This window comes from Leptopilina heterotoma, unplaced genomic scaffold (genome assembly GCF_015476425.1).
Source record: "Leptopilina heterotoma isolate Lh14 unplaced genomic scaffold, ASM1547642v1 Lhet_11, whole genome shotgun sequence".
NCBI lineage: Eukaryota > Metazoa > Arthropoda > Insecta > Hymenoptera > Figitidae > Leptopilina > Leptopilina heterotoma.
Genome location: NW_025110829.1, coordinates 3,066,553 through 3,093,789, shown reverse-complemented (window position 1 = coordinate 3,093,789; position 27,237 = coordinate 3,066,553). Strand labels below are relative to the sequence as shown.

General features: G+C 27.5%; 4 protein-coding genes across 7 annotated transcripts in view; 3 read left to right on the top strand and 1 right to left on the bottom strand.

Annotated features, from left to right (window-relative positions):
* Positions 1-27,237, bottom strand: part of LOC122504100 — a 220,141-nt gene that overhangs the window by 149,009 nt on the left and 43,895 nt on the right. The gene's annotated exons all lie outside the window — the stretch shown is intronic.
* Positions 3,052-21,179, top strand: LOC122503806 (axoneme-associated protein mst101(2)-like). Its single transcript, XM_043614516.1, has 3 exons — positions 3,052-4,042; positions 18,649-21,091; positions 21,175-21,179. Exons 1-3 carry the CDS (start codon positions 3,953-3,955, stop codon positions 21,177-21,179), a joined length of 2,538 nt encoding a protein of 845 aa, XP_043470451.1. The 5' UTR covers positions 3,052-3,952.
* On the top strand, positions 21,308-23,312 carry LOC122504125 (putative uncharacterized protein DDB_G0282133). The gene has a single exon (XM_043615055.1). It carries the CDS (start codon positions 21,376-21,378, stop codon positions 23,293-23,295), a length of 1,920 nt encoding a protein of 639 aa, XP_043470990.1. The 5' UTR covers positions 21,308-21,375; the 3' UTR covers positions 23,296-23,312.
* Positions 23,312-26,791, top strand: LOC122504094. Its single transcript, XM_043614994.1, has 2 exons — positions 23,312-26,267; positions 26,566-26,791. Exons 1-2 carry the CDS (start codon positions 23,510-23,512, stop codon positions 26,670-26,672), a joined length of 2,865 nt encoding a protein of 954 aa, XP_043470929.1. The 5' UTR covers positions 23,312-23,509; the 3' UTR covers positions 26,673-26,791.

Sequence of the window (27,237 nt, the reverse complement as noted above, 5' to 3'; positions counted from 1 at the left end):
TTGTCGCACTTTTTCCCCAATTTGAAAATATTTTTACAAAATTTAATATATATTCTCTCTCCGTGCAATATTGATTTTTAACTCTTTCTATAATAAAATAAATATTTTTGTTTAAGTATAGGTTAATTTAAATTATGTTAATCGTAATATGAAATAATATTATACACAGGGTTGCCACAAAATTTAAATTTTTTTTCCCCTGACTTTTCCCTAATTTCTAGACAAAATTTTCACTTCTTCCCTGACCCTGAAGAACATTAATAACTTATTTTTTAAATAAATATTTAATCATTATTATTTTTCTATAGGAATTAAAATTCTAAAATTCAATAACTTCTGAGAATATTATTATAAAATATGAAGAAATCGATCACTCTGAGTCGAATAAATTCAAGATGACAAATTAATAATATCAAGATTCGCGGTAGAGAATCGCCGCCAAGTAAAAAACAAAAACCGCGAATATATATTCTCGAAATATCGGCTATTTTTCGATAAAATTGAATAACTCGAGTAAATCTTAACCGATTTGGCTCATTCTTTTTTTGTTGGATAAAGAATCAAAAAAGAAAGAATTCTGTCAAGTTTATTTGAATATTTTTGATACTTTTATAGAATTTAAGCTAGGAAAACCGAAAAATTATCGATTTTTTGAGATTTAGACAAACGTGGAGCGTAAACTCCTAAATGGATTTCTAAAATATTTTAGAATATTATTAATTAGGTTAAAATCTCGATATACATTTCAGGAAATTTTAATATACTTCGTATTTTTTGAAAAATTTGGATTTTTCTCAAAAAAATGGAATATTTTGACATTTAGACAAACGCAGAGAGCAAACTTCTAAACGGAAGTGCAAAATATTCTATAATATCATTGATTGGGTTAAAATATCGATATATATTTCAGGAAATTTTAATACACTTCGTATTTTTTGAAAAATTTTGATTTTTCTTAAAAAAAATAAAATTTTTTGATATTTAGACAAACGTAGAGACTAAACTTTTTAGTGCATTTAAATTTCCTACAATATATATCAAGATTATACTCCAATCAATAATATTCTAGAATATTTTACAAATCTGTTAAGTAATTTAGTCTCTACGTTTGTCTAAATGTCGAAAAATTCAATTTTTTATAGAAAAATAAAAATATTTTAATAAATACGAAGTGTATTTAAATTTCTTGCAATATATATCGAAATTTTAACCCAATTAACAATAATCTAGAATATTTTATATATCCGTTTAGAAGTTTAGTCTCTGCGTTTGTCTAAATGTCAAAAAATTCATTTTTTTAAGAAAAATCCGAATATTTCAAAAAATACAAAGTCTATTAAAATTTCCTGCAATATATATCCAGATTCTAATCCAATCAATAATATTCTAAAATATTTTACATATCCGTTTAGAAGTTTAGTCTCTGCGTTTGTCTAAATATCAAAAAATTTTATTTTTTTAGAAAAATTCAAATATTGAAATATTTATATTTTTCTTTAAAAAATTGGATTTGACATCTAGATAAATGTAAAGCCTAAACTACTAAACAGTTTTATAAAAGACCCTAGAATTTAATTATGATGCAAAAAGTATTTCAATGCCAACAAAAACATCTTTGATGCAAAAATTTCCGCCAAGTAAAAATTTTGGAAATGTCGAAATAATTAGTGAAATAAAAATTTACCAAGTAAAATTTGTAACGAATGTACCTATTCAATTGTATTCAATTGTAACAAATGTAGAATTTAATTTAATTATTAACATAATCAGCTAATGAAATCCAATTGTTCGTCTTAATAAAAAATTTCTATTTGAAGCAATTTTAAGATCTTGGCGTCAATACTTTCATTAATTATAAGTTATAAACATTATTGACGCCAAGATCTTAAAATTGCTTCAAATAGAAAATTTTTATTAAGACGAACAATTATATTTCATTAGCTGATTATGTTAATAATTAAATTAAATTCCACATTTGTTACAATTGAATACAATTGAATACATTCGTTACAAATTTTACTTGGTAAATTTTTATTTCACTAATTATTTCGACATTTCCAAAATTTTTACTTGGCGGAAATTTTTGCATCAAAGATGTTTTTGTTGGCATCATTATTTTATTTCATAAGAATATTCTAACTAAAAATTCAAATTTTCAAAGATTTTAATTTTAACCCTTTTCCAAATTCAATTATTTCTAAAAATTCACGCTATAATGTTTTTAGTATTCAATTATAATTTGAAATTTTAAGTGAAATTCATTTTTTAATCAATTTTAATTAAAAAATTTCCCGAGAATTCAATTATTTAAATACAAAAATAAATAATTTATTCAGTAATTGCATATTTTTTAAATTTGAATTTTTATGAAGAATTCTATCAAAGTTTTTAATAACAATTGAATCCTTTCGGCGAATTTAAACAAAAATTGTAAGAATAATTGCAATTTTCTATCATTTTATTTAAAATTGAATTCTTGCAACGAATTTTATTAAAAATCTTTTTAAAGAATTGAATTCATGTAAATAATTTTATTTGTAAAAATAATTGAATTTCAGAGAAAAATATTATTATTTATGAAAATAATTAATTTCTTGTGAAGAATTTTATTCAAATTTTTTTAAACAATTGAATTTTTTCAGAACTTTTAAAAACTTTTTAAAAATAATTAAATTTCATTAAAAAATTGAAAACAATTGAAATCTGACAAAGAGTTAAAAAAAATTTGTTTAAATAATTAAATGCCATTTGACATAATTTTCAAACCTTCAAAATATATGAAGCTGAAGTCCGCAACGTTTTTAAATACGAAAAATTAAAAAAGAAATTTTTTCCAAGTTAAATTCATCTCTAATTTTCATGTGCCTAAATTTTTAAGAAATTAATTGTTACTTAAGATAAAATAATTAAAAACTAACATGATTTATAATGAAAAATAAAAAACCGTCCCATTATTTTTCGTTTTAAATTATAAATTATATTGAATGAAATTTCGAAAACTGATAAGAGTTTTGATGTTTTGAACATTAGGAAATTGAAATTTGGGGAATAAGCATGCGCCCCGCGCCTACTACGTATGCTGACGTGGGCCCAAGCTGCGCAAATACTAACATAGCGTTTGCGCAGCTTGGGCCACTTTGGCGCAGCGTCTCCATATTTCGGCCACTCCGATTCTGACGCTTACAGAGGTGACACATTTTGAGAATCAGGATTATTCTTTCATATATTTTCATTAAAGAAATATATAAATAAGCGCGAAATAAATCAAGAACACTTTGCAATCGTTATTATAACAGACTGTGGTGTTTTTGTTAATCAATTTTCTTTAAAAAAAATTTATTTTTTAAAATCACAAAAAACACATTGTGTAAATTGCAAAGTTACAGTGTTTTTGTGCATATTTTATTAATTTTGGTGTTTTTAGTAATTACTTTCTTTAATAAACTTTCTTTTAAGAAACAATTTTACTTTTTAAAATCACAAAAAACACTTTGTGTAAATATTGCAAGACTACAGTGTTTTTGTGCATATTATTTTAACTCTAGTGTTTTTAGTAATTACTTTCTTTAATAAACTTTCTTTTAAGAAACAATTTTACTTTTTAAAATCACAAAAAACACTTTGTGTAAATATTGCAAGACTACAGTGTTTTTGTGCATATTATTTTAACTCTAGTGTTTTTAGTAATTACTTTCTTTAATAAACTTTCTTTTAAGAAACAATTTTACTTTTTAAAACCACAAAAAACACTTTGTGTAAATTACCAGACTACAGTGTTTTTGTGCATATTTTATTAATTTTGGTGTTTTTAGTAATTACTTTCTTTAATAAACTTTCTTTTAAGAAACAATTTTACTTTTTAAAACCACAAAAAACAGTTAATGTAAATTTCAAGACTACAGTGTTTTTGTGTGTATTGTTTTAATTTTGATTATCAATTTTCGAAATTGTGATGGATCGAGAGTGCAAAATAACTAGAGCTTTGCAGGAAGTGCTGTCTTCTTCCTCGGGAAACGAGAGCATTCGTTGCATTTCAACGAAAGTAAGTACTACAAATTAATCCTTAATAATTTCGTTTGCAATTTATTTGAATATCCCAATCTCTCAGTCAGTCACTCTCTTACATACTTATTCACTGATTCGTTCATGCATTCAACCTCTCACACATTCTTTCAATCACTCTTTCTCTCACTCCTTATCACTAAAACTACTTTCTTGATTAGATTCACTCAAGTTAAAAACATATTAACATACACACGTAAATAATAATTAAGGGTGCAATCCCATGGCACTGTTTTGCGTTGCGTTTTGTAACTAGGACATGAGTGTGAGAGAGATGAAGATATAGGTTCGCTATATTTGCACTCATGGCCTAGTTACAAAACGCAACGCAAAACGCTGCCATGGGACTCCAGCCTGAGGCCGCAGTCCCATGGCACCGTTTTGCGTTGCGTTTTGTAACTAGGCCATGAGTGCAAATAGAGCAAACATATATCTGTATCTCTCTCACACTCATTGCCTAGTTACAAAACGCAACGCAAAACGCTATCATGGGACTCCAGCCTGACTCATTATCTAATGGGAAATCCACACTTCGATCTAAGATGCTATAGGCTGTTTCCAGAATAGATAGACGCAAAGCTGGCGCAAACGCATTCCCATTTGGTTAATGCTGATTCCACACTTACCCAGTCGCTCCGCTTTTCCGTGGCGGTTTGCGTGAGATAGAAAAAGACAGAGACTATCTCTATCTTTTTCTGTCTCACGCAAAGCGCCACAGAAAAGCGGAGCGACTGGATAAGTGTGGAATCAGTATGCGTCTATCTATTCTGGAAACAGCCATAAACGAGACGCTTTTTCGTGACGCACTACCGTCGGAAATTACTGACACCTGACCAAAAACATACCAATCTTTAAATCACCATTTCTATATAAAAAAATGTAAGAAAATTAACAAATATACCGTTTGATTTTAGTAAATTACACAAAGATTCTAGCAAACAAACATTTTTTTTAAAACAATTAAAAAATAAAAATTTGTGTGACAATTTTTTAAACTTTTGAATATTTTTTAAAAAATTCAGATAAAATTTGAAACTTAAATAGATGTCATCATTTAAGTCTTATCTTTAATTTAAGATTAAAAAAGTTAAAAAAATCTTTCTCGATTTACGAGATATCATTATAAACGGCCGTGTATTTTCAGTCAAAAAACGTACATAATTAAATAATTCAATGCATTTGTCCAAAAACATGCTCTGACATTTTTAATATCTCGCGAACCGAATAAGATTTAACTTTTTTGGTCTTAAATTTAAGATGAGACTTGAATGGTGACATCTATTAAAGTTTCAAATTTCGTTTGTAATTTTTAAAAAATATGCAGAAGTTAACAAAATCATAAAAAAAATTTTTCATTTTTTTTTAATTTGTCTACCACTAGAATCTTTGTGTAATTTATTAAAACTTTCAAATGTATATCATTTAATGTAGAATTTTATAAGCTTTAGGATGGTATATTTATTCATTTTCTCCCTTTTTTAAAAAAAATTATGATGATTTTCTACAGTAGTTTAGATATGAGTCACTTTACACCAGAAAGGGTAAAATACGAATACGGGTGTATTCGGCTCTTATCCTCTCGGGTGTAAAGTGACTCATAGTTAACTATAGGAAGCGTCACAATAAAATGCCCCGCTAAGTCTCTTAGATCAAAGTATGGATTTGCCACCAATATGACGGTTACAGCTCGGCTGCCTGTCTGTGGGCTGACGGCGTCAGGAGGACACATTGAGTGTGAGCGAGAAAGAGAATTCAAATTTTTGTTACCGATCACACTCATACTTTCTCCTTACCCTCTTTGCCCGCAGGCAGGTAGCCGAGCTGAGATTGGATTTTTACATTGAGTTTCTTTCTCTTTTATTATTCAACGCAATCATTTAAACATTGCATCAAGTTGTCTCTACACACTGAAAGAAATGATTCCGGTATGTTAGGAATTTGGTTATGTTTATGAATTTCTGTCAAGTTTTGAGAAACCAAATTTTGATTTTACCTCAATAGTTACACTCTAAAAAATTTCGTTGTTAATTTACAACGTCGGACGTTGGAAATAATTTGCTTCACGTCCAACGTAGTAAGTTTACAAGCTGCTAGTACGTATTAAAACATAATCTGAATGCAATTTAACACGCTGATTGTAAAATTGCATTAAAGTTATGTTTTAATACGTATTAGCAGCTTGTAAACTTACTACGTTGGACGTGAAGCAAATTATTTCCAACGTCAGACGTTGTAAATTAACAACGAAATTTTTTAGAGTGTACACGGAAAGAAATCTGGTAAAATAATATCATTTGAGAAGCCGATAGAGTTTTAGGATCAATAGTCCAATAGAATTTAACCATCTAACGCGACTAATATTAATATGAAAACATGAAAATATTCTAAAAGAGCTGCGATAGAAAGAAAGCAAAAGCCAGTTGTAAAATTTCCATCTATTTGATGTGAAAAATGCTCGTAGGCCTTATTACAGTTTCAGCAGAAGTCACCTGTTACTATTCCATCGGCCACCACTATTTTTCAGGCCGAGTTTGTACAACACAAACTAACCTTTATACATATACCTGCATGGACACATACATACAAGCAATACACTAGATGGCACGGCAATACGGCGGGGCATTGCTTGTGTGTATGTGTTCATGCAGGTATATAAAGGTTAGTTTGTGTTGTACAAACTCGGCCTGAAAAATAGTGGTGGCCGATGGAATAGTAACAGGTGACTTGTGCTGAAACTGTAATAAGGCCTACGAGCCTTTTTTACATCAAATAGATGGAAATTTTACAACTGGCTTTTGCTTTATTTCTATCTGAAGCTCTTTTAGAATATTTTCATGTTTTCATATTAATATTAGTCGCGTTAGATGGTTAAATTCTATTGGACTATTGATCCTAAAACTCTATCGGTTTCTCAAATGATATTATTTTACCAGATTTCTTTCCGTGTAGGGGAGACCGGGGTTACTTGGCGCAGGGGTTGCTTGGCGCACTCGAGTTTTTTCAAAAATTTTGAGTTGAATAATTTTTTCTCTCCACTCAAGTTCAAGTACTTAATGAACTCTAAGTTTGTACAAAGTTTCATTTTTATTCATTAATTATTGTGGCGTATAGATTAAAATAATTGATTTTGGTACTCGAAAGTAAATTTTTGACCTCCTCATTTTTTTGTTATATCTTTTTAGGAAATGATTTAAAATAAAGCTCAAATATCAAGTTTTGAGCTCTGACTATTTGTTTTCTAGGGATAATAAAGAATCTTTGATTTTTATTAATGTTATTAATAAAAACTTTATAAATATATAAAAAGTACCTCCGGGGTTACTTGGCGCGGTTTGGCTGGGGTTACATTTGCTTTAGAAAATGGTTTAGTTATATACCATAAAAGATCTCAAATGTTAAAATTTTATAAATTATTATTTCTTTATTAAAAATATAATTATTTTGTTTAAAAATTTTAGTGAAGGGTGCGTTTTTTAAAAATTCATAGCATATATTTTATAAAAGTTTTCTATATTTTTACGAATACACAAAAAATGTTCTTAATTGTAATTAAATATGATCCTTTTTTAATTTTTTTTATTGTAAAATGACAGTAAAAATCTTATTTTACTATATCATATAATATTTCAACTTTAAATCGTATAATTTAATTAATTTCAGTCATGCGCCAGGCAACCCCGGGTGGTGCGCCAAGCAACCCCGGCCCGGGGTTGCTTGGCGCACTTTACTTTGAATAAAGTGGTATAAAAAAAAACTATCAAATAGATTGCAATTTTTTTTTGTTTTAAATTGAAGTTAAGATGTTACAGTAAGTTTTCCGTGCAATAGGAATTTAAAAAAAGCAAAAATGTTTTAGTTAAACAACAAAGAGTAAAAAGTGCGCCAAGTAACCCCAAGTAACCCCGGCCACAAATATTTTATTTTATTTTTCCCTGACTTTTCCCTGATTTCCAGACAAAATTTTCACTTTTTCCCTGACCCTAAAGAATATTCTGATTCACTCTAAAAATTATTAGATAATCAAAAAAATGTTCTATTACATTTATTTACAAATTTCCTTAATGTAAAATTATTCGAAAACATCAATAACTTCTTTCTAAAATTAATATTTAATCATTATTATTTTTCTGTAGGAATTAAAATTCTTCGAAACATTCAAATTCAAACTTTTTCGAAATTCTACAACTTTTAAGAAAATTATTAAAAAACATGAAGACGGCGATCACTTCGAGTCTTCGACTCGGAGTGATCGCCTTCTTCATGTTTTTTAATAATTTAAATCATAAAATTTTTTAAAATAAGTTAATTATTTACAAAAATTCTAAAAAAATCCTTCGCAAGAATTCAATTAATTTTACAAACAGTACAATTTCACAAAAAAATTCAATTATTTAAAAAAAATGTAATTGGACCTTAATTTTAATCAAAAAACAGTATTTGGAAAAAATGTAATAAAATTCGTTACAATAATTCAATTATTTTCATAAATAATAATAAATCGATTATTCGTTAATTCATATTTAAATCAATTTTTATTAGAAAATTCTAGAAAAATTCAATTATTTAAATAAATAAACAAATAATTTATTGAATAATTAAATGTTTGTTGAAACTGAATTCTCATAAAGAATTTTATCAATAAATTTTTAAATAGTTGAATACATTTGACAAGTTTTAATAAAATTTTTAAGAATAATTACATTTATCGAGGAATTTGATTAAAATATTGTATAAAAAATAATTAAAATTCTGCGATGAGTTTTATTATTTATCAAAATAATTAAAATTTTCATAAAATAATTCAATGTCGGGGAAGAATTTTATTATTTATAAAGATGCTTGGAATTTTAACAAGATTTTTTTTTTAATTTTTGAATATAATTGGATTTTTGGGAAGAATTTTATTACTTTTGACTTTTGTATTTTAAATAATTGAATTCCTGCGTGAAAATTTTATTACTTATGAAAATAATTGAATTATTTCAAAGAAATTTATTAAATATTGAATAATTGAATTCCTGTGGAATTTTGACAAGAATTTTATTAAAATTTTTTAAAATAATTTAATTTCGATGAAGAATTTTATTATTTATAAAGAATTAAGGATAATTGAAATTTTGACGAGAATTTTTTTAAAATTTTTGAACATAATTGAAATTCTGCGAAGAATTTTTGTATTTTTTGAAAATAATTGAATTTCTGGAATCATTTGTAACTTTTCAAAAATTCAATTTTTTTTTAGTTTTTTTTAATATAATTCTTCTATTAATCTAGTATTTATGAAAATTGTAAAAATTATTCATTAAATAATTTATAAGTCATAATTTTATGATATTTTTTGAAAAATTAAGTTATTTAAAAAGAAATTATTGTCAGAAATTGAAAAAATTGAAAGTTTTGTATTAAAATTCGAGGTAATTTCATAGTTTAAGAGGCAAAAAGGAAAAAAAATTCAGAGTTTTCTCATGAATTTTAAAAATTCAATTTTTTCCAGTACTTTTAGTAAAAATCCCTGACTTTTCCCTGACTTCCATGACCAATTTTACTTTCCCTGACTTTTCCCTGACCGGTGGCAACCCTGTTAACGTACACGCACCTCTTTTTTGAGCAAACGAAACTAATGTCAAATCTGGTTAAGAGGTTAGTGCGCTTTAGGAATTTTCGACTAGTTCTAATGGTATGGTTGAAATACCCTAACTATTGGGCTGTTTCTATTCCAGCAATACTATATGGGTAATATAACCTAAATTATGCCTGTACCTTCAATATTTCTCTTTTAGTGCATACTACAAGAAAAAAGTGAGAAACGTGAAACGCAAACGCGAGGAAAATATGTCATCTTTCTGCGTTTTGCTTCTGCGTATAGCGTTTTTTCTTCGCAATGCAGATGCACCTTCTGCTGCATCTATATGGCAAAGGTAACGCAAGACGCACAAAAATACCATACATTTTTAGCGCGTTTTTCGTTGCTCGACGCAAACGCGAAAAATTTACATGTATTTTTCTCGAATTTAGCGTCTACCAGGGTGGCCACATGTCAGTAAAGTCAGGGAAATGTCAGGAAAAAAAATTTTTGTCAGTAAAATCAGGGAAATGTTAGGAAAATTTTTTTTGTCAGGGCAATTAACCCTTAAACCGCACACTGCCGAATCCATCCTTAAACCGCACACTGGGTGTGCGACACCCGGGGACTTTTATTTTTTTTTCTCTAAGCTGGAATAGGATATTATCTTTTGGAAAAATTATCTTATATAGCTCAGTACATCTATTTTAAAGGAAAATAGGTTTCATAATGATTTATTTAATTTTAATAATTAAAAAAGAGTTTTTTAAAACTACTGAAATTACCTAAAACCAAGAACTAGGTGTCAGATAAGCAGAAATTTTTTTCCGACAAAATCATAAAGTTATCGAATACACAAAGACACTTGGCAGACTAATGTCACTCATGAAACATAAATTTAAGTTCAAAATGTACCGTCCAACACATGTTCAATTTTTTGCTCTAAACAAAAAAATTTTTGCCAGGGAAATTCGTTGTTATGTCAGTAAAATGTCAGGGAAATTGATAAAGTCAATCTTGCGGCCATCCTGGTCTACGTCGCGCATTTATCAATTTTTTTCCGCAATGTAGAGGCAGCACTACATAGCGAAAAAAATAATAATCGGGCGACGCAGACGCGAAACGCGAAGAATGTCCATGTTTTTTTTCGCGTCTGCGTCTCGCGTTTATCACTTTTTTTCGCTATGTAGTTACAGCTTTAGGCACGGGAGCAGCTTCAGAGCGCAAAGCAAGGAGAACTGACCCCCCACCATGCAGGCGCTTCCCCTTTCCAAATTTATCTTTCTTCTAGCTAATAAGCCAATATAAGGCGTTTTATTTTCAATACAAAACCTATAGTTCTTTTTGGCAATATTTTTAAAATTATTTAATAATATTAAATATGAATAATTTTGCTAATGTTTCGTTTACTTTTATTTATGACAACATTTTTAAAACTACTTTTTTGTAATAGGGTAAGTGTGGGTATTTCTGCGAATTTTTAGTGTAGGTTAACTTTGCGAAGCTCGTCTAAGTTTACAGGGTGTCTAGCGTCCGGGAAAAACGGGAAAACCGGGAATTTAGTTCGACCGGGAAAAAACCGGGAAATTGCCGGGAATTGAAAAAAATATCCGTGAATTTTTAGAAAGTTTCGCGAATTCATTAAAATCTATAAAAAAAAATTTCAATTTAAGGTAGTTCTCCGGCTGCTACTCCTTTAAAAATTGATTTTCGATAGATTTTCTTCAAATTTTGAGGAAATATTTCTTCAGGTGCCCTTTAAATGTGGTAAAAACTTTAAAACTTTTGCCATGTCAAAAAATGAGATATTGTGGTTGACCCTTTTTATTTTTAACATAATCGCATGCAAAAGTGAAAGTTTGAACTTGAATAAGTAAAAATTTAGCATCGCAAAGGGTTTTGAAATTTTTACCACATTTAAAGGGCACTCGAAGAAAAATTTCCTCAAAATTTGAAGAAAATAAATTTTTACAAGAGTAGTTAAATTCACGTTAAATTTCAGTCCACATTTTCAATTAGGATGAAAATATATTACTGTCAATTTATTTTTGCATTTTTTATAGGTAACCAATTTTTTGTATTTTTAAAAGTAGACTTATTTTCAATTATCTATAACTCTAAAACTATTGAATTTAGAAAACTTATCTAATACATACTTTACAAATAATAAGGATAGTTTGCAAAAAATATTTTTTCTAACACACGCACGGAAAGTACATCATTTCTTACCTGTGTAGAGGGTGGAAAGTATGTCTTTTCCGACGAGAGGGAGGGAATGTTACTTTACCTCCCTCTGACGTCATAACGGGGAGAGAAAAGTATACTTTACCTCCCCGTGACGTCATAGCGGGGAGAGCAAAGTACTTTACCTCCCTGTTGTCCAAAATCACATGTAATATATTTGTTTTTTAATTTGTTTAAATTGTTAAATTGTTGTTTATTGTTATTGTTATTGTTAAAATTGTTAATTTTTACTAATTAACCATTTTAAAAAATTATACTATTATTATAATAAACTTTCGGTTGAAAACACTATTGTTGTTAAAAGTTTTTATGAAGTGGTTGTACTTTCCGTTTACGTGTGTTAGAAAAAATAGTATGTGCACCACGGGAGGAAAATGATTTCCACTCGTGTGTTTACAGTTCTCGTCTTCGCTCGCAGCACTCGCTACGCCTCGAACTGCAAATCCACCCTCGTGGAAATCTTCTATTTTCCTCCCTAGATGCACAATATACTATTGGTCCCCTATAGAATAGAAAAATGAAGTATACGTATACCTTTTTTCTAAACTTAATAAATAAAAAATACTTGTGACGTAGAATTGACCGTATATTATTATTATTTATATAATTGTTGCATAAGTTTTTAACACTTTAAAGTCTTAAATTGAAAATTTAAATATAAATCCTAATGATTTTTAATTTATTGCAGTTGAATCTCAGTGACTTTTAATGTAAATATCTAAAAGAAGACATAAATGCCATTCGATACTGCAAAACAATTCCAAAACAAGCATTTATCCACAAATATAAACGAAAATAATTGCAATTTCTATTATCCGAACTTTCGATTATCTGAATCAGATCCTGCCTGAATTAGTTCGGATAATTCAGTTTCCACTGTATTTAAAAAATCATGAAATTTTATAATAGTATAGTTATTAATGTCTTAAAAATAAATCCGGGAATAATTTGGTTTTTGGTCCGGGAAATCCGGGATTTTGCCGGGAATTTAAAAATTATAATTCGCTAGACACCCTGAAGTTTACGAAAAAATGAAATGCAGTTTTTTCAATTACAAATTAAAGTTCAATTATTATATTTTCCAAATCATTAAACTCAATCAAATTTCGTTACTTATTTGTAGTTAAAAAAGTAAATTCAAAACTAATTGTCAACACATGTATTATTGTTGACTCGCGAGTAATATTGTGTGACATTTATGAAGGAAACACCAATTATTGTGCGAGCATTATTTCAGAAAATCAGGTGTCGCATAACGCGCTGGTTGTCAAAAAAGAGGTTATGTTTAGTATGCGTTGCGCAGTAAACGTATTTAAAAATCGCAATAATACTAACATGCAGTAAAAATTCTGCTACTAATATAGTTTTAAGTATTATTAATTGAAAATCAATAATAGATGGGTAAATAAATATATTTTTCAAATATTAAAGTGTACTTCTTTGATTAGTAACACTGAAACGTGTATACTATATTGAATATTGAAAATATCAACGGTTTTTAATATGTATTTATGACTGCCATATTTGATAATTTCACAGAATTCTGTCATAATATGTGGACGTCCACATGAAAAGGGCCCATATTGTCGGTTCTAGTTTTCGAGATAATCGCAATTTAGTAATTTTTGAGCAAATTCTTAATTTTTTTTTTATTTTTTATTATCAATCTACATGTTTTGACAAGTTGAATCATGCGGTTTTCATTAATTTATCGATAATTTAACTGTTTGATTTCATTGGTTCTTTAGAAAAATGAAAAGGGCCCATTTTGTCGGTCATTTGCAAAAGTAATCCGTATTTTAGAAATGGAGGTGTGGAAAAATTTAAAACCTCTTGATTTTTCATCTTTAAGATGTCCTGGATTGTCAAAATGAATGATTGTAATTGTCGAAATGAAAATTTGGATATTGCGTCAATTTTTTCATAGTAGAGACTGTCAAAAAATTTAAATAAGTTTAATTTACATTCTTTTTCTTCAAATGACACAATAAAATTGTACCTAATCATTAATCTTGTAAAAAAATTGGTTTTTTAATAGAAAAACTGTCACTTTTAGAAAAGAGCCCATATTGTCGGTTTTCCGTATTTTCAAAATTAAGAGGGGGGGATGGTTTTAAAAATTTAAAACCTGTTGGTTTTTTATCTCCAGAATCGTCTCAACAGCGAGAGAAGTCACTTTCGCCACCTAGCGGTGAAAGTATAGGAGCGACAGTAATCTTTAACATTACTAAGGAAACCATGTGGAATACCACGTAGGATTCCATGTGGTTTCCTACGTGGGGATTTACATGGGATTTTACTTAGGAATTCATTTGGGAATTTATTTCTACTTAAATTCCTAAGTAAAATCCCATGTAAATCCCCACGTAGGAAACCACATGGAATCCTACGTGGTATTCCACATGGTTTCCTTAGTAATGTTAAAGATTACTGTCGCTCCTATACTTTCACCGCTAGGTGGCGAAAGTGACTTCTCTCGCTGTTGAGACGATTCTGGAAGTATATAAAAGCTGAGAACCTGTAGCAGAGAGGACGTGTTTCAAATGATCGTTTTTTTACTTTTTTAATGACTTGTAACACTAATACTATTTGTTATTTAATTTTTTATTAAATAATTTTTAATCCTTTGAAAATTTCTTCATTGGATCTTTAATAAAATACTATGTGATATCTCATATTAAATCCTAGGTGAAATCTTGCATGAAATCCTATGTCAATTCCCATATAAAATCCTATGTGAAATCCCTTGTACAATTCCAAGTGGATTCCCATGTAGGGATATTCAATAAGGCGGATAATGTTTTTCACATGGGATTTGGTTTAGGATTTGACATGGAAAAATAATTATAAATAAATGATACTGTTTTTCACTTGGGGATTGACTTGGGAAAATAATTATAAATAAATGATACTGTTTTTCACATGGGATTCGGTTTAGGATTTGACTGGGAAAAACATGTGGGATTTGATATGGTTTTATGCATAGATGAACTGTTCAAATTCCCCATGTCTATTCCTAACTAAAATCCTGTCTCAATTTCCCATATGGTTTGACATAGGATCCCAAGTGGTTTCCCATGTGGTTTCCCATATGGGGATTTTCAATAGGGTGGAAATAGCATGGGAATTGAAAAAGAGTATGGAAAGCCTGGAAATGGCATGGCATGGAATTTGAACGAATTTCTGGAATTTTTCGGGTTAATAAAAGATATTAAGAAAAATTTCATTCAGCATGTTATTTTTCTTTAAAAATGTTAACATGCAATTTTATATACCAAATAACAAAATTTTTCACAAATTGTGAGAAATGATTTTGCACTAATAACTACTTTTTAATTAGCGAGAAATATAAAAGAAAATATATTTTCATCGAGGTCAATTTCTAGACGCAATTCAACTGCAAATTATTTATTAGTTAAGTTAAATATTCACATTACACATAATAGTATATAGGGATATGTATAGCAGACAGCAAAAACTTCAATGTTTTAATTACGGCTGATTCTTCTGAAAGTGACATTTTTGATATCTCAATTAATTTTATAAAATCTACTCTCTAATAATATTATTAACTATTTTCATAGTAAAAATTTAGCACTTAGTTATCATTAAAAATATAACAATTTTATTTAAGTGAATTTATGCAATAGCTAAAATAATTTCATCTACAAAGTCTTTTTTAAAAATGTCTCCAATAGGACTTCTATAAGAAAACTAGATTTTTATGGTTATTTTCCAAACTCTTAGAAATTTTTTAAAAATAGTGCCAGAAAATATAATTTTTTTTATCATTATGTGCATTTAAAAATTTTTTTGATCTCCGTCTTACATGTGATAAAAATGTTTAAATTTTGCCTTCAGTTTAACTTAAAATTACTTCACGATGATTAATAATGTTTTTATACTTTAAAAATATTCTAAAAAAAATGTGAATGCACATTAAAATAAAGTTAATTGTTTGATGTTTAATTTTTCTATATATTATTTATAAAAAAGAGGAATATTATTGCTTTTATAAATATTCAAATTTTACATATTGGCCCGAGTAAAATTCAAAATAGAAAGACTTTAATATTTTCAAATTAATTTTGCGAACTTTTAATAATTTAATTTAATTAAATTAATTAAATTAAATAATTTAATAAAAAAAAAAATTTATATTTATATTAAATATAAATTTAATTAATTAATTAATTAAAATAAAAAATTAAAAAAAAATTAAAAAATTAAATTAAATTAAATAAATAAAAAAAATAAATAAAAAAAATAAAAAAAATAAATAAATAATAATAAATAATATAATATAATAATAATATAATAATAATAATATAATATAATATAATATAATATAATATAATATAATATAATATAATAGAATATAATATTATTATATATAATAATAAATTTTATTTTAATAAATAAATTAAATTATTAAATTTAATTTAATTAATTTTTTTTTTATTTTATATTTTATTTATATTTTTTTTTAATAATTTAATTTAATTAAATTAATTTAATTTTTTTTTTTTTAATTTTTAATTTTGCAACTTAAATTCTTACTTTTGAGTATGTATGAAATAAAGTAGATTCAATAGAAAAAACTACCTATATTATTTAAAAAAAATGAATTGAAAAATCGAATATCAAAAGTATATTACTTTCAGAAAAATAAACATAAGAATGCATTGTTTTGTAAAATACTTGTTTTTGCATCACAAATAATTCCTAAATTTTTAACTGGAATTTTTAATATTTTTAACCTGGAAAAAGCCTGAAATTTTGAAATCTAGATTTTGTGGCAACCATGTAATGCACTGAAGGAAAAATATGGAAAGTACAGACATAATTTAGGTTATATTACTCATATAGTATTGCTGGAATAGAAACAGCCCAACAGTTATAGGGTATTTCAACCATACCATTAAAACTCGACGAAAATTTGTAAAGTACACTAACCTTTTAACCAGATTTGACATTAGTTTTGTTCGTTCAGAAAATAGGTGCGTGTGATTCTGACATATATATTACAAATTATAGGTTAAGTGTTCATCATCTTTAAATTTCTCATTTAACCTAACTATTGAGGTAAAAACAACATTTGGTTTCTCAAAACTTGACAGAAATTCATAAACATAACCAAATTCCTATCATACCAAAAACATTTCTTTCAGTGTGCATATTATCTAGATGTTACGGTTTAATATCTCAGATATATCATTTTTTTATATATTATTTATAAATAAATAATAATAATTTATTTATTTTTTTTATTATTTAAAATTTTTTTTTAAGATATATTATTTTCTCTCCAAATGATACGGTAGATGATATGTTTCATAAATTTTATAAACCTTATAATACCAAGTGCATTATTTTTTTTTGTAAAATTTCTCATTATAATTGAATATAAAAATTAAAGACATAATAACAAGGGTTTTTAAAAAAATTATTTCAATCATTTTTTTAAATTATAGTTTTTTAAAATTTAGTAAAATTCATGTACAAATTCTACAAAATCAATTACTTAGCTAATCTATTGCACACTTATTCAGTCAGTTGTTTACTTACCTCAGAAGTTAATAAGATACTTATTGTTAGAAAAATAGACACCTATTCGCTAATACATTCGATCTCTCACGCACTCACACATTTAATCAATCAGTAAGTTTACAAGTCACTTATTCTGTAAATTAACTTCACACTTACGTAACTCACTAATGTATTAACTCATTAATTCATTAAACTCAGACACTTTCTCATATTATTAAAAAGTCACTTATTCATCAATGCATTCACTGACATACCCGTGTAGAAATTTCCTTATTTCTCCCTGCCTCTAGTGTGGCCTCCACTAGATTTCAACTAAAATCTATAATATATAAAAAGAAATCGGGTCCCTATAAAATTCTACTTAAATAATAATTTTGATTACGAAAACTAATTTTATTATGGATTAAAATTATTTAAATAAGAGTGAATAAAGAAATTTTTTAACCTAACACGACTTAAATACTTTTAATTATTGTTTATTATTATAATTAAATATTAATTTATTGTTAAATATATTAGTAACCAAATTCTTATATAATGAAAACATAAATAACCTTAGAAATTGAGGACATTTTTTTTAATGCTTGCTGGTTACCCTTCTGAATAATTTATAAAAGAAATGAATAATTTTATAATAAATCGGTAAAACTAAGAAATAATAATTTTTAGAAGCTATAGAAGTAAACTAAAACTTTTAATTGAAACCCCACCTAAACGACCTTCAAAAACAGCTAGAAACTAACTATTTTTTCTAGTTCGGAATCTTTTTCAGACGTGGTAAGCTAATGAATTCACCAACAATACCCTATCACCATTTCTACACGGGTATTCAATGAAGCCGAAAAAAATGTTTATAGACAAATTATTTCTCAATATTAATATTTTGTTTAATTTCTTGTTGCATGAAATTAGTACAATATTAACATAATTTTGCTTAAATGTTCTCCATAAAGTTTCATTTTTTAACATTATCGAAGTTTTTTTTTAAATTTGTTTGTATTATACTATTTCTAAAAAACATTTTTTTTCTATTACTAATGTTTTTTATCATAATTATTTATGCGATAAATTTGTTTATTCGTTTTCCTTTTAATCAAAATTTAAGTAAAATTTTTATGTAAACACGTTTATTAAACATTACTTTTTTGCAGGTAGCTAAAATATTAAAAGTCAAGCGTAATGACAGTTTTATAAGTAAGATAACAAATTTACGAAATATTTTATTGCAGAAAAATATTCAAGCTGAGGTATGCATGCAAATAAAAAGCAGCAATCATGAAAAATTTGAAAAGACATTTGATGTAAGTAAGTGTAATGAAGAATTAACCGAAACAGATACAGGCGAAAAGAAAAAAATCGATAATAAATTACCAGAAGAGAAAGAAGTCGATAATAAAACATCCGAGAAGAAAGAAGTCAAAAACAAATCAGCCGAAAAGAAAAATGCCGCAAATAAGGCTGTTGAAAATAAGTCAGTCATAAAGAAAAAATTCGAAAACAAAACAGCCGAAAAGAAAGAAGTCGAAAACAAAACAGCCGAAAATGAAAAAGTCGAAAATAAGTCTGCTAAAAAGAAAGATGTGGAAAACAAAACAGCTGAAAAGAAAAATGTCGAAAATAAAACAGCCGAAAATGAAAAAGTCGAAAGTAAGTCAGCTAAAAAGAAAGATGTCGAAAACGAAATAGCCGAAAATGAAAAAGTCGAAAGAAAGTCAGCCAAAAAGAAAGATGTCGAAGACAAAACAGCCAAAAAGAATGAAGTCAAAAATGAAAAAGTTGAAAACAAAACAGCCGAAAATGAAACATCCGAAAAGAAAGAAGTCGAAAACAAAACAGCAGAAAAGAAAAAAGTGGAAAATGAAAAAGTTGTGAACAAAACAGCCGAAAATGAAAAAGTCGAAAGTAAGTCAGCCAAAAAGAAAGATGTCGAAAACGAAATAGCCGAAAATGAAAAAGTCGAAAGAAAGTCAGCCAAAAAGAAAGATGTCGAAAAGATAACAGCCGAAAATGAAAAAGTCGAAAATAAGTCTGCTAAAAAGAAAGATGTCGAAAACAAAACAGCCGAAAAGAAAAATGTCGAAAATAAAACAGCCGAAAATGAAAAAATCGAAAGTAAGTCAGCTAAAAAGAAAGATGTCGAAGACAAAACAGCCAAAAAGAATGAAGTCGAAAATGAAAAAGTTGAAAACAAAACAACCGAAAATGAAACAGCCGAAAAGAAAGAAGTCGAAAACAAAACAGCAGAAAAGAAAAAAGTCGAAAATGAAAAAGTTGTAAACAAAACAGCCGAAAATGAAAAAGTCGAAAGTAAGTCAGCCAAAAAGAAAGATGTCGAAAACGAAATAGCCGAAAATGAAAAAGTCGAAAGAAAGTCAGCCAAAAAGAAAGATGTCGAAGACAAAACAGCCAAAAAGAATGAAGTCAAAAATGAAAAAGTTGAAAACAAAACAGCCGAAAATGAAACATCCGAAAAGAAAGAAGTCGAAAACAAAACAGCCGAAAATGAAAAAGTCGAAAATAAGTCTGCTAAAAAGAAAGATGTGGAAAACAAAACAGCTGAAAAGAAAAATGTCGAAAATAAAACAGCCGAAAATGAAAAAGTCGAAAGTAAGTCAGCTAAAAAGAAAGATGTCGAAAACGAAATAGCCGAAAATGAAAAAGTCGAAAGAAAGTCAGCCAAAAAGAAAGATGTCGAAGACAAAACAGCCAAAAAGAATGAAGTCAAAAATGAAAAAGTTGAAAACAAAACAGCCGAAAATGAAACATCCGAAAAGAAAGAAGTCGAAAACAAAACAGCAGAAAAGAAAAAAGTGGAAAATGAAAAAGTTGTGAACAAAACAGCCGAAAATGAAAAAGTCGAAAGTAAGTCAGCCAAAAAGAAAGATGTCGAAAACGAAATAGCCGAAAATGAAAAAGTCGAAAGAAAGTCTGCTAAAAAGAAAGATGTGGAAAACAAAACAGCTGAAAAGAAAAATGTCGAAAATAAAACAGCCGAAAATGAAAAAGTCGAAAGTAAGTCAGCTAAAAAGAAAGATGTCGAAAACGAAATAGCCGAAAATGAAAAAGTCGAAAGAAAGTCAGCCAAAAAGAAAGATGTCGAAGACAAAACAGCCAAAAAGAATGAAGTCAAAAATGAAAAAGTTGAAAACAAAACAGCCGAAAATGAAACATCCGAAAAGAAAGAAGTCGAAAACAAAACAGCAGAAAAGAAAAAAGTGGAAAATGAAAAAGTTGTGAACAAAACAGCCGAAAATGAAAAAGTCGAAAGTAAGTCAGCCAAAAAGAAAGATGTCGAAAACGAAATAGCCGAAAATGAAAAAGTCGAAAGAAAGTCAGCCAAAAAGAAAGATGTCGAAAAGATAACAGCCGAAAATGAAAAAGTCGAAAATAAGTCTGCTAAAAAGAAAGATGTCGAAAACAAAACAGCCGAAAAGAAAAATGTCGAAAATAAAACAGCCGAAAATGAAAAAATCGAAAGTAAGTCAGCTAAAAAGAAAGATGTCGAAGACAAAACAGCCAAAAAGAATGAAGTCGAAAATGAAAAAGTTGAAAACAAAACAACCGAAAATGAAACAGCCGAAAAGAAAGAAGTCGAAAACAAAACAGCAGAAAAGAAAAAAGTCGAAAATGAAAAAGTTGTAAACAAAACAGCCGAAAATGAAAAAATTGAAAGTAAGTCAGCCAAAAAGAAAGATGTCGAAAACGAAATAGCCGAAAATGAAAAAGTCAAAAACAAAATAACCGAAAATTACAAGTCTAAAAATAAGTCAGCCGAAAAGAAAGAAGTCGAAAATAAAAAACTGGAAAATAAAGTCGACAAAAAATATGTTGAAACTAAAACATTTAAAAATAAAGAAATCGAAAATAAATCACCCAAAAAGAGAAAAGTTAACAAAAAAACAGCCGAAAATGAAACTGCCGATCACAAAAATATCGAAAACAAAAAAGTTGAAAATATGTCAGCCGACATAAAGAAAGTCGAGAAAGTAGAAACAAAAGTAAAAGAAAAAATTGAAATTGAAGAGGAAAGAAGAAACAGTGATGCTGAAATGTACAAATTGGAAAATAATATTAAATATAAATTACGAATATCAAACGGAGATGGAAATTGTTTGTTCAGAAGTGTATCATACGCTCTTTATGACAATGAAGAAAGGCATGTAGAAATAAGATCAGAAATTGTAGATCACATAACAGAAAATTGGGCACAGATGAACGAAATAATAAACGGATATAGAGTTTCCGCTGAAGTAAAGAGTAACGAAAAGCCAAAAGAGCCGTACAATAATGCTGGAGAATATGCCGAACAAATGAAAACAGATGGAGAATATGGCACTGATATAGAAATATCTCAAATTCCTGATATTTACAAAAGGCGTGTTAACTTATATCAATTAAAAAATGATGAAACTGCATCAAAGAAAAATGAAATTGAAGGACGTCAACTTAATCTAATGTGGACTATAAATTCATCCAGCGAAAATTTAGTTGCCAAAGAAGATATAAATTTGTTATTTTCTAATAGTCGAAATAATGGTCACTTTGACAATTTAAAAATAATTCCGAAACAAAAAATATACGAAATGAAAATAGTCGAAAATAAAAAAGTCAAAAATATAGAAGTTGAAAATAAATCATCCACAAAGGAAAAAGTCGAAAAGAAAACAGCCGAAAAGAAAAAAGTCAAAAATAAGTCTGCTGTAAAGAAAGAAGTTAAAAATGACTTAGTTGATAACAAATTAGCTGAAAATAATAAATGTAGAAAAAATAAGAAAGTAAATGAAAATAACAGTCAAACATTAAAAATTGAAATGATAAATATTAAAAATGAAATTATTAACACTGATCACGTTAACAAATTTAAAACAATTTTGAAACAAGATGAAAGTGAAAATACATTAGTACCAGTAGAAGATTTAAATCATCTTAAAGAAGAGAAGTTATCAAAAGAATTAACGGTTAATTGTCACCCAATATGTAATAAGAGAAAATTTATTAACATTGAAAACGATGAAAATAATACAGATGAAATGAAAAAGATTAAAATGAATAATAACGAAAAGAAGTGCATTGAAGGGGAAAATGAAACAATAATTAGTGAAAATGACAAATGCATTGAAGGGGAAAATGAAACCATAATTAGTAAAAATGAAAATGACAAAAATGAAACAGTTGAACTTAAAAGTTATAAAGATGAAATTAATGATATAAAAATTGATGAAAATAAAGAAGCAAGAAATGTAGATATAATATTTTTAAATGAACGAAATGATACTAATTTTGGTAGTGTGGAAATGGTATTGAATAATAATGAACATAAAAAAGATGCAATTAAAAATGAATATGAACCGACTAACTGTAATGATTTGAATGAAATTGAAAATAGTAAACTTCAATCTGAATTGACACATGATGAAAATGCCAAAAATACAAATAAAGCAGACAATAATGAAGAAGTTTTGAACGATATATATGAATTTGAAAGTGAAAAAGAAACTGAAAAAATAGAGTCTTTTCATGAATATTTACGAGATACTAACACTACATCAACTGAAAAGAAATTTATAGAAGAAAATTTTAGCATTAACAACAAAATGTCAAGACAGTGTACAAATGATAAATTGTATTTTAATAATGTCGTGCAATTAAGTAAAAATGTAATTAGATGCAAAAAAGAAGTTTCTGAACTTAGTAGTGATGTTAGTTATAGTGCCATAGATAGTAAAGTAACAGTTATTGGAGAAGGAAATGTAAAAATTGAATGTAATACGAAAAAAGAAACCAGCAATGTTCAGAATATTGAAAATGAAATAAAAAAAAAAATATATTCTAAAACTGTTAGGCAGTATAAAAAAAATATTATTGTCAAAAACTAATTCTGATATTTCTGATTATAGTAGTGAGTACATCAGTAGCGATAATAATAGTTCGGATATTGAAATAGAAAACGACTCGAAAAGTAGCTGTGAAGATAATAATAGTACAAGCAAAAGGAATAAGGAAAAGAAAATTTTAAAAAATGAAGATGTTAAATGTGAAAAAGATAAAAATAAATTAAAATATCCATATGAATATGGACAGGCATATTTTATGACACAAAAAGTGGCTGACGGTGACAAGATAGACTTTAGCACACTTAGATATGAAATTCATGTAATATCAGTTAATAAATTTCAATGTACATGCCCATTAAGATTTTATGGCGGTATTAGACCAAATGAAGGAAGTCACTTTGTTGGATACGCTTCATGCCCGCATCCAAATTGTGGTAGAAAATTTAGATTTGATATATTTGAAATAGATTCAAGTATTATATCAGTTACAATGTATGCAAATGAAACAAGAGCTAAAAATCACAATACATCAGCATTGATTCCATATTTACAAGTACGAGGACCAAAACGAACAGCAGTTAGGACATTATTGAAGTATAGCAAAGCCAGAAAAGTTCATTTAGAAAATAATGCACAATGCGATGTATCATTAGCAAAAGATGGAAATGTGGGTTTAGCAATGAAGATGCATGTTGTTAATAAAATAAAATCAGAATTAAGAATCGAAGATAAACTGGAATGCAAATCACGCGATATTAATGATATTGCACAATATTGGATTGATCAACATAAATTAAAAAATCCAGCCGTGAGATTATTTCAATTACCATTGAAAATTTTAATTTGGGTAAAAGACCAGTTACAGGCTTTTATTGATGGCAAAGGAAAAATAGTTCATTTTGATTCAACGAAAGCAATGTGTAGAAAAATCGAACATGTAGATACTAAAATGATTATGTATTATACTTTAGTATGGAGAGGTCGTGAATCAACTATTCCTTTATTGGAATCAATTTCGGATAATCATGATATTCCATCTGTTGAAATAACTTTAAAATTATACAAAAACTTCGTACATAAGACAATTAATTATTGGCCACCATTTAAAGCAGTAGTTCTAGATTGGAGTTGGGTGTTTATGAATAGCTTTTTATTTGAATGGAACGAAGGAATGACTATGACAGAATATTTAGAGGAGACTTATGCTATATTGACAAGAAAAAAATTGAAACGGTCAGATCTTATAGTTCTACTATCTTGCAATGCCCATATTATAAGAAGATTTCTAAAAGTATTAAAGAAAGAATTAAACCTAAGCGAATCGCAAATAAAGTTTTTATTAGAATGTTTTGCACAATTAATATTATGTAGAACATTAGACGAACTAAGTTTAACTTTTGAGCAAATATTGAATGTAACGCTCGAAAAAGACGAAGAAAAAGCTAATGACAGTCTAATTTACCTATCTGGAATGAATAAGAAAAAAAAGGAAGTTATTGACAAAATGATGGAAAATGTACTAGATGATGAAGAATTAGATGAAATGAATGAAAACTTTCTTGACATGCATAAAAATTCAAAAACTATTTGTGAAAGAAGCCCATTTTACGAACATTTTTGGAAAATATTAATGCGTAAAGAAAATAATCTATTAACAAATAGTGATGAAGATATTACTAATGATTATTACGTAATAGAATTTGGTCGATATGTAGTTAAAACATTTTTATCATATGCACCATTAATTGGAGCTTTAATGATACCGTTTGTGGACGACAGTGTTTCACGTGTTAGTAACGCATTTGCTGAATCGTATATAAATACGTACAAGCATACAATACTTCAACTTCCAAAAGACAATGCTATTGGAGAAATAGTAAGAGAAGTAGTAAAATATAATAAAGGATTAATTGTAGAAGAGATATTAGATATACATGCTAAAAGCACGATAGCAGTTCAAAAAAGACCACATTACCCAGAGGCTGCCTCAAATCCGTTTGAAATTGAAAAATGGGGAAGAAGTAAAAAGGAAATAGAAAAGCAAAGTGTGAAACCAAGAAAACATACATGTTATGAAGGCAGAGAACTTGTGAGTATTGGCCAAAAAATTGTCAACAGAAGAAATAATTTAAAGAATAAAAATAAAAGAAATTCAAGAATTCAAAAGAGAAATACTAAACCAAAACAAATAAAAAATTCAAACTTATCTGCCAAAATGAAATTAAAAGGTTTTAACATTTTAAAACCCAAGAAAGTAGTAGAAAAAAATAATAAAAATATAAATGAGAAGGTTATAAAACAGGAGAAAGAAAAGTTATTGTTAGAAAACGTAGATAATTTCACAATTGAATATAGAAATGAAGATTTATTGTCAGAAAATGTAGATAATTCTGAAATTGAATATGAAAAAGAAGAACAATTGAATATCAGTGATGCAAATACATGTACGATTGAAAATGACAATGAAAAATTGAACAAAGATAATGAAACAATACTTAGGAAAACACATGAAATAAAAAATAATATAGATATTTTACCAAACGGACTTATAAATAGTGTATGGCATTATGTAACATCGTCCTCTGAAAGTATAAAAATTGGTATATACGAACCAAATACAAATATAACGCTTGTTTTGAAGGAATTTCAAATGTCAGCAAAACAATTTTCACCAGTTGTCCGTAAGTTACAATGGATAGATTCCACAATTGTAGACTGTTTTACAACAACACATATGAACTCATGGACAAACAAGGAAGTAACTTACATGCCAACAGATATTGCAAATAAAGCTATCGGCAGTTATGCTACAGTAAGAAAAAGTCCACTATCGGAATTGTATACAATAAAGACTCCAATTAACAAAATATTACTTATGCCTTACATGTTCGACGGACATTGCAGTCTGTTATGTGTAGACACAAGAAATTATATATATACATTATTAGATCCATACGAAAATTCAATTGATGAAGGAAGAGCCATAAAAGAGTTCAAAAATTACATAAATTCATGTAAGCATGAAAGTACTTTAAGCTTCTTAAAAAAAATTAATTTTGAAGAAAAAATTGAAATGAATAGACCGTTTCAATCAAAAACAGATACAAGTAATTGTGCTATATACGTAATGTATTATATATACTGCATCGCCAATAATATATCATTTAATAAAGAATTTAATCCGGAAAAATATAGAAAACATGTTGCTAAAACTTTAATATTACAATCAAAAGATATAAAAGACAGATGTATGTACTGCTTTAGTAAAACACATCTAAAAATGATAATGAAAACATGTTGTGTTTGCAATAGATGGATACATGCCAACTGCTACGCAAAAGGAAAAAAAAATACAGAGGATGAAGAAGATCGCAGTTTGCCAACATTTAAAAGAAAAAGAAAAAATATTGGGACAATAAATGATGAAACAATAAATAGAAATTTCGCAAAAAGTAAAGAACCATTCGAATGCAAACTTTGTTCTAGAATTAGTGACGTTAAAAGAATAAAATTAAGTGATTAAAATATCTTTATCAAAATGATACATTAAACAAGTTGTAAAACAAATCATTTAAAAAACATGATACAAATTTATTAATAAGATGAGGAAATAATTCGAAAAATTAATTTGTTAATTGTTATACGTAATTACAATAATATCAAATATAAGATGAAAAATAATATATAAAAAAGCATAACAATGTATCTGTTGAACGCAATTTTAAAACATTTCAAATCTATTATACATTTAAGAAAAATAAAGAAAATGTATTACATGTTGTTAAAAAAAGTTGTTTACAATAATAAATAAGAAAACAATGCATTTCAAAGACCATTTTCCAACCTTCTCGCGGTGAAATGCGTAAGTAGGCTATACGCATAGCCGAAACCAATGGAAAATGGCAAGAAATAAATAAATAATAAATAAAGAAATAAATAAAATTACTATGCAATCAAATAAAGTGATCACTTAGTCTTTTCATT

Bases quoted from the DNA above. Each gene is read 5' to 3' on its own strand.
- LOC122504094 (XM_043614994.1), top strand. From the start codon at position 23,510: ATGACACAAAAAGTGGCTGACGGTGACAAGATAGACTTTAGCACACTT. The intron at 26,268-26,565 runs GTAAGCATGAAA...TGTTTGCAATAG, and splicing joins CAAAAATTACATAAATTCAT to ATGGATACATGCCAACTGCT.
- LOC122504125 (XM_043615055.1), top strand. From the start codon at position 21,376: ATGTCAGCCGACATAAAGAAAGTCGAGAAAGTAGAAACAAAAGTAAAA.
- LOC122503806 (XM_043614516.1), top strand. From the start codon at position 3,953: ATGGATCGAGAGTGCAAAATAACTAGAGCTTTGCAGGAAGTGCTGTCT. The intron at 4,043-18,648 runs GTAAGTACTACA...ATTTTATTGCAG, and splicing joins TTCGTTGCATTTCAACGAAA to AAAAATATTCAAGCTGAGGT.